Source organism: Ylistrum balloti, unplaced genomic scaffold (assembly GCF_031769215.1).
Source record: "Ylistrum balloti isolate Yb309-2 unplaced genomic scaffold, AGI_CSIRO_Ybal_v1 Utg370614, whole genome shotgun sequence".
Classification (NCBI taxonomy): Eukaryota; Metazoa; Mollusca; class Bivalvia; order Pectinida; family Pectinidae; genus Ylistrum; species Ylistrum balloti.
Genome location: NW_026782377.1, coordinates 57,269 through 70,303, shown reverse-complemented (window position 1 = coordinate 70,303; position 13,035 = coordinate 57,269). Strand labels below are relative to the sequence as shown.

Here is a 13,035-nt window from a genome sequence, read left to right as displayed (position 1 = left end):
ACAGACAGTCATAACACTGACGTCTCCATACGGCTTACAGTATGAACGTACTCAGTCTTAACACTGACGTCTCCACACAGCTCACAAACAGTGTGAACGTACTCAAGTCTTAACACTGACGTCTCCACACAGCTCACAGACAGTCTTAACACTAACGTCTCCACACATCTCACCGACAGTCTTAACACTAATGTCTTCACACAGCTCACCGACAGTCTTAACACTAACATCTCCACACAGCTCACAGACAGTCTTAACACTAACGTCTCCACACATCTCACAGACAGTCTAAACAGTGACGTCTCCACCAGCTCGCAAACAGTGTGAACGTACTCAGTCTTAACACTGACATCTCCACACCGCTCACCGCCAGTCTTAGCAACGACATCTCCACACAGCTCACAGACAGTCTTAACACTTACGTCTGCACACATCTCACCGACTGTCTTAATACTAACGTCTCCACACAGCTCACAGACAGTCTTAACAATGACGTCTCCACACGGCTCACCACCAGTATTAACACTGACGTCTCCACACATCTCACCGACTGTCTTAACACTACCGTCTCCACACATCTCACCGACAGTCTTAACACTTACGTCTGCACACATCTCACCGACTGTCTTTATACTAACGTCTCCACACAGCTCACAGATAGTCATAACACTAACGTCTCCACACATCTCACCGACAGTCTTAACAATGACGTCTCCACACGGCTCACCACCAGTTTTAACACTGACGTCTCCACACATCTCATCGACTGTCTTAACACTAACGTCTCCACACATCTCACCGACAGTCTTAACACTGACGTCTCCACAAAGCCCACCGACAGTCTTAACACTAACGTCTCCACACAGCTCAACGACAGTCTTAACACTAACGTTTCCACACATCTCACCGACAGTCTTAACACTGACGTCTCTACACAGCTCACCGACAGTATGAACGTATTCTGTCTTAGAACTAACGTCTACACACAGCTCACCGACGGTCTTAATACCAACGTCTCCACACAGCTCACAGACAGCCTTAATACTTACGTCTCCACACATCTCACCGACAGTCTTAACACTAACGTCTCGACACAGCTCACAGACAGTCTTAACACTGACGTCTCCACACAGCTCACAGACACTCATAACACTGATGTCTCCACACATCTCACCAACAGTCTTAACACTAACGTCTCCACACATCTCACCGACAGTCTTAACTCTGACGTCTCCACACAGCCCACCGACAGTCTTAACACTAACGTCTCCACACATCTCACCGCCAGTCTTAACACTAATGTCTGCACACATCTCACCGACAGTCTTAACACTGACGTCTCCACACAGCTCAACGACAGTTTTAAGACTAACGTCTCCACACATCTCACCGACAGTCTTAACACTGACGTCTCCACACAGCTCACCGACAGTATGAACGTATTCTGTCTTAGAACTAACGTCTACACACAGCTCACCGACGATCTTAACACTGACGTCTCCACACAGCTCACCGACAGTCTTAACACTAACGTCTCCACACAGCTCACAGATAGTCTTAACACTAACGTCTCCACACAGCTCACAGACAGTCTTAACACTGACGTCTCCACACAGCTCACAGACACTCATAACACTGATGTCTCCACACATCTCACCAACAGTCTTAACACTAACGTCTCCACACAGCTCACCGACAGGCTTAACAATGACGTATCCACACAGCTCACCGACAGTCTTAACACTAACGTCTCCACACAGCTCACCGACAGTCTTAACACTGACCTCTCCACACAGCTCACGAACAGTATGAACGTATTCTGTCTTAGAACTAACGTCTCCACACAGCTCACAGATAGTTATAACACTAACGTCTCCACACATCTCACCGACAGTCTTAACAATGACGTCTCCACACCGCTCACCACCAGTTTTAACACTGACGTCTCCACACTTCTCACCGACTGTCTTAACACTGACGTCTCCACACAGCCCACCGACAGTCTTAACACTAACGTCTCCACACATCTCACCGCCAGTCTTAACACTAATGTCTCCACACATCTCACCGACAGTCTTAACACTGACGTCTCCACACAGCTCAACGACAGTCTTAACGCTGACGTCTTCACACAGCTTACGAACAGTATGAACGTATTCTGTCTTAGAACTGACGATTCAACACAGCTCACAGACAGTCTTAACACTGACGTCTCGACACAGCTCACAGACAGTCGTAACACTGACGTCTCCACACAGCTCACAAACAGTATGAACGTATTCTGTCTTAGAACTGACGCTTCAACACAGCTCACAGACAGCCTTAACAATGACGTATCCACATAGCTCACCGACAGTCATAACACTGACGTCTCCACACAGCTCACAGACAGTCACAACACTGACGTCTCCACACATCTCACCGACAGTCTTAACACTAACGTCTCCACAGAGCTCATCGACAGTCTTAACACTAACGTCTCCACACAGCTTACCGCCAGTCTTAACACTAACGTCTCCACAAAATTCACCGACAGTCTTAACACTATCGTCTCCACACAGCTCACCGCCAGTCTTAACACTAACGTCTCCACACAGCTCACCGCCAGTCTTAACACTAACGCCTCCCCCAGCTCACCGACAGTCTTAACACTAACGTCTCCACACAGCTCACCGCCAGTCTTAACACTAACGTCTCCACACATCTCACCGCCAGTCTTAACACTAACGTCTCGACACAGCTCACAGACAGTCTTAACACTTACGTCTCCACACAGCTCACAGACACTCATAACACTGATGTCTCCACACATCTCACCAACAGTCTTAACTCTAACGTCTCCACACAGCTCACCGACAGTCTTAACAATGACGTCTCCACACAGCTCACCAACAGTCTTAACTCTAACGTCTCCACACAGCTCACCGACAGTCTTAACAATGACGTATCCACACAGCTCACCGACAGTCTTAACACTACCGTCTCCACACAGCTCACCGCCAGTCTTAACACTGACGTCTCCACACAGCTCACAGACAGCCTTAACACTGACGTCTCCACACAGCTCACAGACAGTCTCAACACTGATGTCTCCACACAGCTCACAAACAGTGGGAACGTACTCAGTCTTAACAACGACATCTCCACACATCTCACCGACAGTCTTAAGAATAACGTCTCCACACAGCTCACCGACAGTCTTAACACTAACGTCTCCACACAGCTCACAGACAGTCTAAACACTGACGTCTCCACACAGCTCACCGACATTCTTAACACTGACGTCTCCACACAGCTCACAGACAGTCTGAATAGTAACTTCTCCAGACAGTTCATACACAGTATGAACGTATTCTGTCTGAGAACTGACGCTTCAACACAGCTCACAAACAGAGTGAACGTACTCAGTTCTAACACTGAGGTCTCAACAAAAACTGTGTCAATACTACTGCCACAAAAACAACAAACCTTGTCAATACTACTGCCATACAAAAACAAACCTTGTCAATATTACTGCCACCAAAACAACAAACCTTGTTAATACTTCTGCCAGCAAAACAACACCCCTTGTTAATACTACCGCCACCACAACAACAAACCTTGTTAATACTTCTGCCAGCAAAACAACACCCCTTATCAATACTACTGCCACCAAAACAAACCTTGTCAATACTACTTCCACCAAAACAACACCCCTTGTCAATACTACTGCCATCAAAACAAACCTTGTCAATACTACTGCTACCAAAACAAACCTTGTCAATACTACTGCCACCAAAACAAACCTTGTCAATACTACTGCCACCAAAACAAACCTTGTCAATACTACTGCCACCAAAACAAACCTTGTCAATACTACTGCCACTGCCAATACTACTGCACCAAAACAACAAACCTTGTCAATACTAACCTTGTTAATACTTCTGCCAGCAAAACAACACCCCTTGTTAATACTACCGCCACCACAACAACAAACCTTGTTAATACTTCTGCCAGCAAAACAACACCCCTTATCAATACTACTGCCACAAAACAAACTTTGTCAATACTACTGCCACCTAAACAACAAACCTTGTCAATACTACTGCCACCAAAACAACACCCCTTGTCAATACTACTGCCACCAAAACAAACCTTATCAATGCTACTGTCACAAAACAAACCTTGTCAATGCTACTGCCATCAAAACAAATCTTGTCAATACTACTGCCACCAAAACAAACCTTGTCAATACTACTGCCATCAAAACAAACCTTGTCAATACTACTGCCACCAAAACAAACCTTGTCAATACTACTGCCACCAAAACAAACCTTGTCAATACTACTTCCACCAAAAGAACACCCCTTGTCAATACTACTGCCATCAAAACAAATCTTGTCAATACTACTGCCATCAAAACAAATCTTGTCAATACTAATGCCACCAAAACAACACCCCTTGTCAATACTACTGCTACCAAAACAAACCTTGTCAATACTACTGCTACCAAAACAACAAACCTTGTCAATACTACTGCCATCAAAACAAATCTTGTCAATACTACTGCCATCAAAACAAATCTTGTCAATACTACTGCCACCAAAAGAACACCCCTTGTCAATACTACTGCTACCAAAACAAACCTTGTCAATACTACTGCTACCAAAACAACAAACCTTGTCAATACTACTGCCACCAAAACAAACCTTGTCAATACTACTGCCATCAAAACACCCCTTGTCAATACTACTTCCACCAAAACAACACCCCTTGTCAATACTACTGCCACCAAAACAACAAAACTTGTCAATACTACTGCCACAAAAACAACAAATCTTGTCAATACTACTGCTACCAAAACAAACCTTGTCAATACCACTGCCACAAAAACAACAAACCTTTTCAATACTACTGCTACCAAAACAAACCTTGTCAATACCACTACCACAAAAACAACAAACCTTGTCAATACTACTACCAGCAAAACAACAAACCTTGTCAATATTACTTCCACCAAAATAACACCCCTTGCCAATACAACTGCCACCAAAACAACACCCCTTGTCAATAGTACTGCCACCAAAACAACAAACCTTGTCAATACTACTGCTACCAAAACAACACCCCTTGTCAATACTACTGCCACCAAAACAAACCTTGTCAATACTACTGCCACAAAACAAACCTTGTCAATACTATTGCCACCAAAACAAACCTTGTCAATACTACTGCCACCAAAACAACACCCCTTGTCAATACTAATGGCACCAAAGCAATAAATCTTGTCAATACTTCTGCCATCAAAGCAACACCCATTTTCAATACTACTGCCACGGAAATAAACCATGTCATTTCTACTGCCACTAAAATAAAACAATCTGTCAATAATACCATAAGAAAACAATCCCTACCAGTTCTTAAGCCACCCAAAAGCCCTGTGAATTCTCCTGCTACCAAAATGTAGCCTGTATACAACGCTGCGACGAAAAAAAACCCTGTCAACACTACTGCCATCAACTCAATCTCTGTCAAATCAACTACCACACACCCTCTCAATACGTCTGCCACTTAAACAAATCCTCTCAATACATCTGCCACTTAAACAAAACCTCTCAATACATCGGCCACTTAAACAAAACTTCTCAATACGTCTGCCACTTAAAACAAACCCTCTCAATACGTCTGCCACTTAAAGAAACCATTTAAAACTTGTCATGTATTCTGTTACTTTACATTACATTTGTACCTTGTCAATACTACTGCCACCAAAACAACAAACCTTGTCAATACTACTGCCACCAAAACAACAAACCTTGTCAATACTACTGCTACCAAAACAACACCCCTTGTCAATACTACTGCCACCAAAACAAACCTTATCAATACTACTGTCACAAAAGAAGCCTTGTCAATGCTATTGCCACCAAAACAACAAACCTTGTCAATACTACTGACACTAAAACAAACCTTTTCAATACTACGGCCACCAAAACAAACCTTGTCAATACTACGGCCACCAAAACAACAAACCTTGTCAGTACTACTGCCACCAAAACAAACATTGTCAATACTGCTGCCACCAAAATAACAAATCTTGTCAATGCTATTGCCACCAAAACAATAAACCTTGTCAATACTACTGACACTAAAACAAACCTTTTCAATACTACGGCCACCAAAACAAACCTTGTCAATACTACGGCCACCAAAACAACAAATCTTTTCAATACTACTTCCACCAAAACAAACATTGTCAATACTACTGCCACCAAAACAACAAACCTTGTCAATACTACTGCCACCAAAATAAACCTTGTCAATACTACTGCCACAAAACAAACCTTGTCAATACTACTGCCACCAAAGCAACACCCCTTGTCAATACTACTGCCACCAAAACAACAAACCTTGTCAATACTACTGCCACCAAAACAAACATTGTCAATACTACTGCCACCAAAACAGCAAACCTTGTTAATACTACTGCCACCAAAACAACAAATCTTGTCAATATTACTGCCACCAAAATAAAGCAATCTTTCAATAATAGCATCAGAAAACAATCCCTGCCAGTTCTTAAGCCACCCAAAAGCCCTGTGAATTCTCCTGCTACCAAAATTTAGCCTGTCTACAACGCTGCGACGAAAAAAAACCCTGTCAACACTACCGCCATCAACTCAATCTCTGTCAAATCTACTGCCACTTATCATATCAAACCCTCTCAATATGTTGCCACTTAAACAAACCCTCTCAATACGTCTGCCACTTAAAAAAATCCTCTCAATGTGTCTGCCACTTCAACAACCCCTGTCAATACGTCTGCCACTTAAACAAATCCTGTCAATACGGCTGCCACTTAACCAACCCCTGTCAATACGTCTGCCACTTAGACAACCCCTCTCAATACGTATGCCTCTTACACAAATCCTGTCAATACGTATGCCACTTAAACAAATACTGTCAATACGTCTGCCACTTAAACAACCCCTGTCAATACGTCTGCCACTTAAACAACCCCTCTCAATACGTTTGCCACTTACACAAATCCTGTCAATACGTCTGCCTCTTAAACAACCCCTCTCAATACGTACGCCACTTAAACAAACCCTGTAAATACGTATGCCACACAAAACAAACCCTGTCAATACGTCGACCACTTAAACAAACCCTCTCAATACGTCGGCCACTTAAACAACCCCCGTCAATACGTCTCCCACACAAAACAAACCCTCTCAATACGTCTGCCACCAAAACAAACCTTGTCAATACTTCTGCCACAAAACAACAAACCTTGTCAATACTACTGCCACCAAAACAACAAACCTTGTCAATACTGCTGCCATCAAAACAACAAACCTTGTTAATACTAGTGCCACCAAAACAACAAACCTTGTCAATACCACTGCCACCAAATCAACAAACCTTGTCAATACTACTGCCACCAAAACAAACCTTGTCAATACTACAAAACAAACCTTGCCACAAAACAAACCTTGTCAATATTACTGCCACCAAAACAAACCTTGTCAATACTACTGCCACCAAAACAACAAACCTTGTCAATACTACTGCCACCAAAACAACAAACCTTGTCAATACTATTGCCTACAAAACAAGACCCCTTGTCAATACTACTGCCACCAAAACAAACCTTGTCAATACTACTGCCACCAAAACAACAAACCTTGTCAATACTACTGCCACCAAAATAACAAACCTTGTCAATGCTACTGCCATCAAAACAACAAACCTTGTCAATACTACCTTGCCACCAAAACAAACATTGTCAATACTACTGCCACCAAAACAACAAACCTTATCAATACTACTGCCACCAAAACAACAAATCTTGTCAATATTACTGCCACCAAAATAAACCATGTCATTTCTACTGCCTCTAAAATAAAACAATCTGTCAATAATACCATAAGAAAACAATCCCTGCCAGTTCTTAAGCCACCCAAAAGCCCTGTGAATTCTCCTGCTACCAAAATTTAGCCTGTCTACAACGCTGCGACGAAAAAAACCCCTGTCAACACTACCGCCATCAACTCAATCTCTGTCAAATCTACTGCCACTTATCAAACCCTCTCAATATGTTGCCACTTAAACAAACCCTCTCAATACGTCTGCCACTTAAAAAAATCCTCTCAATGTGTCTGCCACTTCAACAACCCCTGTCAATACGTCTGCCACTTAAACAAATCCTGTCAATACGGCTGCCACTTAACCAACCCCTGTCAATACGTCTGCCACTTAGACAACCCCTCTCAATACGTATGCCTCTTACACAAATCCTGTCAATACGTATGCCACTTAAACAAATACTGTCAATACGTCTGCCACTTAAACAACCCCTGTCAATACGTCTGCCACTTAAACAACCCCTCTCAATACGTTTGCCACTTACACAAATCCTGTCAATACGTCTGCCTCTTAAACAACCCCTCTCAATACGTACGCCACTTAAACAAACCCTGTAAATACGTATGCCACACAAAACAAACCCTGTCAATACGTCGACCACTTAAACAAACCCTCTCAATACGTCGGCCACTTAAACAACCCCCGTCAATACGTCTCCCACACAAAACAAACCCTCTCAATACGTCTGCCACCAAAACAAACCTTGTCAATACTTCTGCCACAAAACAACAAACCTTGTCAATACTACTGCCACCAAAACAACAAACCTTGTCAATACTGCTGCCATCAAAACAACAAACCTTGTGAATACTAGTGCCACCAAAACAACAAACCTTGTCAATACCACTGCCACCAAATCAACAAACCTTGTCAATACTACTGCCACAAAACAAACCTTGTCAATATTACTGCCACCAAAACAAACCTTGTCAATACTACTGCCACCAAAACAACAAACCTTGTCAATACTACTGCCACCAAAACAACAAACCTTGTCAATACTATTGCCTACAAAACAAGACCCCTTGTCAATACTACTGCCACCAAAACAAACCTTGTCAATATTATTGCCACCAAAACAAACCTTGTCAATACTACTGCCACCAAAACAACACTCCTTGTCAATACTACTGCCACCAAAACAACAAACCTTGTCAATACTACTGCCACCAAAATAACAAACCTTGTCAATGCTACTGCCATCAAAACAACAAACCTTGTCAATACTACTGCCACCAAAACAAACATTGTCAATACTACTGCCACCAAAACAACAAACCTTATCAATACTACTGCCACCAAAACAACAAATCTTGTCAATATTACTGCCACCAAAATAAACCATGTCATTTCTACTGCCTCTAAAATAAAACAATCTGTCAATAATACCATAAGAAAACAATCCCTGCCAGTTCTTAAGCCACCCAAAAGCCCTGTGAATTCTCCTGCTACCAAAATTTAGCCTGTCTACAACGCTGCGACGAAAAAAACCCCTGTCAACACTACCGCCATCAACTCAATCTCTGTCAAATCTACTGCCACTTATCAAACCCTCTCAATATGTTGCCACTTAAACAAACCCTCTCAATACGTCTGCCACTTAAAGAAATCCTCTCAATGTGTCTGCCACTTCAACAACCCCTGTCAATACGTCTGCCACTTAAACAAATCCTGTCAATACGGCTGCCACTTAACCAACCCCTGTCAATACGTCTGCCACTTAGACAACCCCTCTCAATACGTATGCCTCTTACACAAATCCTGTCAATACGTATGCCACTTAAACAAATACTGTCAATACGTCTGCCACTTAAACAACCCCTGTCAATACATCTGCCCCTTAAACAACCCCTCTCAATACGTTTGCCACTTACACAAATCCTGTCAATACGTCTGCCTCTTAAACAACCCCTCTCAATACGTCCGCCACTTAAACAAACCCTGTAAATACGTATGCCACACAAAACAAACCCTGTCAATACGTCGGCCACTTAAACAAACCCTCTCAATACGTCGGCCACTTAAACAACCCCCGTCAATACGTCTCCCACACAAAACAAACCCTCTCAATACGTCTGCCACCAAAACAAACCTTGTCAATACTTCTGCCACAAAACAACAAACCTTGTCAATACTACTGCCACCAAAACAACAAACCTTGTCAATACTGCTGCCATCAAAACAACAAACCTTGTGAATACTAGTGCCACCAAAACAACAAACCTTGTCAATACCACTGCCACCAAATCAACAAACCTTGTCAATACTACTGCCACCAAAACAAACCTTGTCAATACTACTGCCACAAAACAAACCTTGTCAATATTACTGCCACCAAAACAAACCTTGTCAATACTACTGCCACCAAAACAACAAACCTTGTCAATACTACTGCCACCAAAACAACAAACCTTGTCAATACTATTGCCTACAAAACAAGACCCCTTGTCAATACTACTGCCACCAAAACAAACCTTGTCAATATTATTGCCACCAAAACAACCTTGTCAATACTACTGCCACCAAAACAACACTCCTTGTCAATACTACTGCCACCAAAACAACAAACCTTGTCAATACTACTGCCACCAAAATAACAAACCTTGTCAATGCTACTGCCAGCAAAACAACAAACCTTGTCAATACTACTGCCACCAAAACAAACAATGTCAATACTACTGCCACCAAAACAACAAACCTTATCAATACTACTGCCACCAAAACAACAAATCTTGTCAATATTACTGCCACCAAAATAAACCATGTCATTTCTACTGCCTCTAAAATAAAACAATCTGTCAATAATACCATAAGAAAACAATCCCTGTCAGTTCTTAAGCCACCCAAAAGCCCTGTGAATTCTCCTGCTACCAAAATTTAGCCTGTCTACAACGCTGCGACGAAAAAAAAACCCTGTCAACACTACTGCCATCAACTCAATCTCTGTCAAATCTACTGCCACTTCACAAACCCTCTCAATATGTTGCCACTTAAACAAACCCTCTCAATACGTCTGCCACTTAAAGAAACCCTCTCAATATGTCTGCCACTTCAACAACCCCTCTCAATACGTCTGCCACTTAAACAACCCCTCTCAATACATATGCCACTTACACAAATCCTGTCAATACATCTGCCACTTAAACATCCCCTCTCAATACGTCTGCCACTTAAACAAACCCTCTCAATACGTCTGCCACTTAAACAACCCCTCTCAATACATATGCCACTTACACAAATCCTGTCAATACATCTGCCTCTTAAACATCCCCTCTCAATACGTCTGCCACTTAAACAACCCCTCTCAATACGTCTGCCACTTAAACAAACCCTCTCAATACGTCTGCCACTTAAACAAACCCTCTCAATACGTCTGCCACTTAAACAAACCCTCTCAATACGGCGGCCACTTAAAACAAACCCTCTCAATACGTCTGCCACTTAAACAAAACCTCTCAATACATCGGCCACTTAAACAAAACTTCTCAATACGTCTGCCACTTAAAACAAACCCTCTCAATACGTCTGCCACTTAAAGAAACCATTTAAAACTTGTCATGTATTCTATTACTCTACATTACATTTGTACCGGGAGTTATCATTACTTAGCCAAGACATATCTTAACGGACTGTCTCACATGTTTCACCTCGACGATGGTTATCACCAAATGTGTCAATGGTTCAAGCTACCTTCAAATTAGTCTATGGTGTAGCTATCGTCAAATGTGTCAGGAATACCATTTTTCTCAACAATGCTACTCTTTATCTCAACATTGTCTCGAAATATCTCGATGTTACATCCTCCACGTGTAAACTACTTCCTTATTGATCACTGTTCTACTTTCACAAGGCCAAGAACCGTAAAATATCTGATTACGACATTTTATTTGTCTTTAAATTTCCATGTTATTACTGCAGGTACTGTTTTTACATGTCTATAGGATATCTTATTACCACAACTAGTTGTTTTTATACTCCATAGAATATCTTCTAACTGTAGAGAACTGTTTTTACACGACACTGGAATCTCTATTACCACAATTAGTTGTTTTTTATACTCCAAAGAATATCTTCAGTTATAACTGCAGATAACTGTTTTACATGTCAATATAATATCTTCTAACTTCAGGTAACTGGCTATTATAACTATCTTATGACTGTAACCGTCTTTATATGGTCATTAACGTATTTTAACTGGCATTGTTGTATGCCTTAAATCTTTATTATTGCAACCGTCCATTCTCATGGCCAAGGGTTATCTGCTCTTGGGTCTAGAAAAAGTAACATCATTTATATGTATTGGTCAATCAAACTGTATCATTAATTTCCGTTTTATAATTCCGATGACTAGATGAGTTTATATCAAGGATCTTCGGGTGAATGTAACCTTTTGATACGAAAGAAAAAGGATTACACCTCTTTCTATTGTATACTGATGTCTGGAACCAAAACATTTGGAATTCTGAATTGATAAATGAAACTCGACATAAGCAAAATTGGTATACAGAACGGAAAGTGTGCTAATGCAATAAAGTTTAGATATTGAACACTTACCTAAAAGGAGCTTATGTCACCATAACCATTAGGTAATTCAGAAAAGAAATTATATTTTTCTGTACATAGCAGAGCTTTAGTGTCATTAATAAAGATTAGATATATGATGACGGGCGACACGTATCAGATAAAAACGATATCAGATCTAACGTTAATATATTTCATCTTGTCTCGTGCTCTCAAGTGTCTCCTTATACGGTTTTCCTTTGTCCATATTTGGCTATGATGTTATTAAATTTGAACACTGATTTTTCAATTAAGTTTATCACAGATATTGTTATATTGAGGACGAACCCTAGAATATCGAATCAACGACATGCGATCACCATTTGCTGGAAGAAACAAAGATATAACTATGTACCTCGTTCCTATAGGGACATGGAAACCAAGCTTATCATACAGCTTAGTGTCTAGCCACAAGGATGTTACGTTGTATGTAAAATGGGGGAAATCAAGCGATATTTTGTCCTGTACATTCAAATCTAGTAAATATATCCGATGAATATGCTCAATAAATTTGGTGTTGTTTAGAGGCAGGACATATATAGAAGAGTTTTGATCTTTTTATCGGTA

General features: G+C 41.4%; 1 protein-coding gene across 1 annotated transcript; it reads right to left on the bottom strand.

Moving 5' to 3' along the window:
* Nucleotides 1-8: 8 nt before the first annotated feature.
* LOC132557021 (cysteine-rich, acidic integral membrane protein-like) lies at nucleotides 9-3,151 on the bottom strand. Its single transcript, XM_060221483.1, has 2 exons — nucleotides 2,495-3,151; nucleotides 9-2,135 (listed from the first exon to the last, which is right to left on the bottom strand). The coding sequence occupies exons 1-2, from the start codon at nucleotides 3,149-3,151 to the stop codon at nucleotides 9-11; spliced, it is 2,784 nt and encodes a 927-aa protein (XP_060077466.1).
* Nucleotides 3,152-13,035: the final 9,884 nt, after the last annotated feature.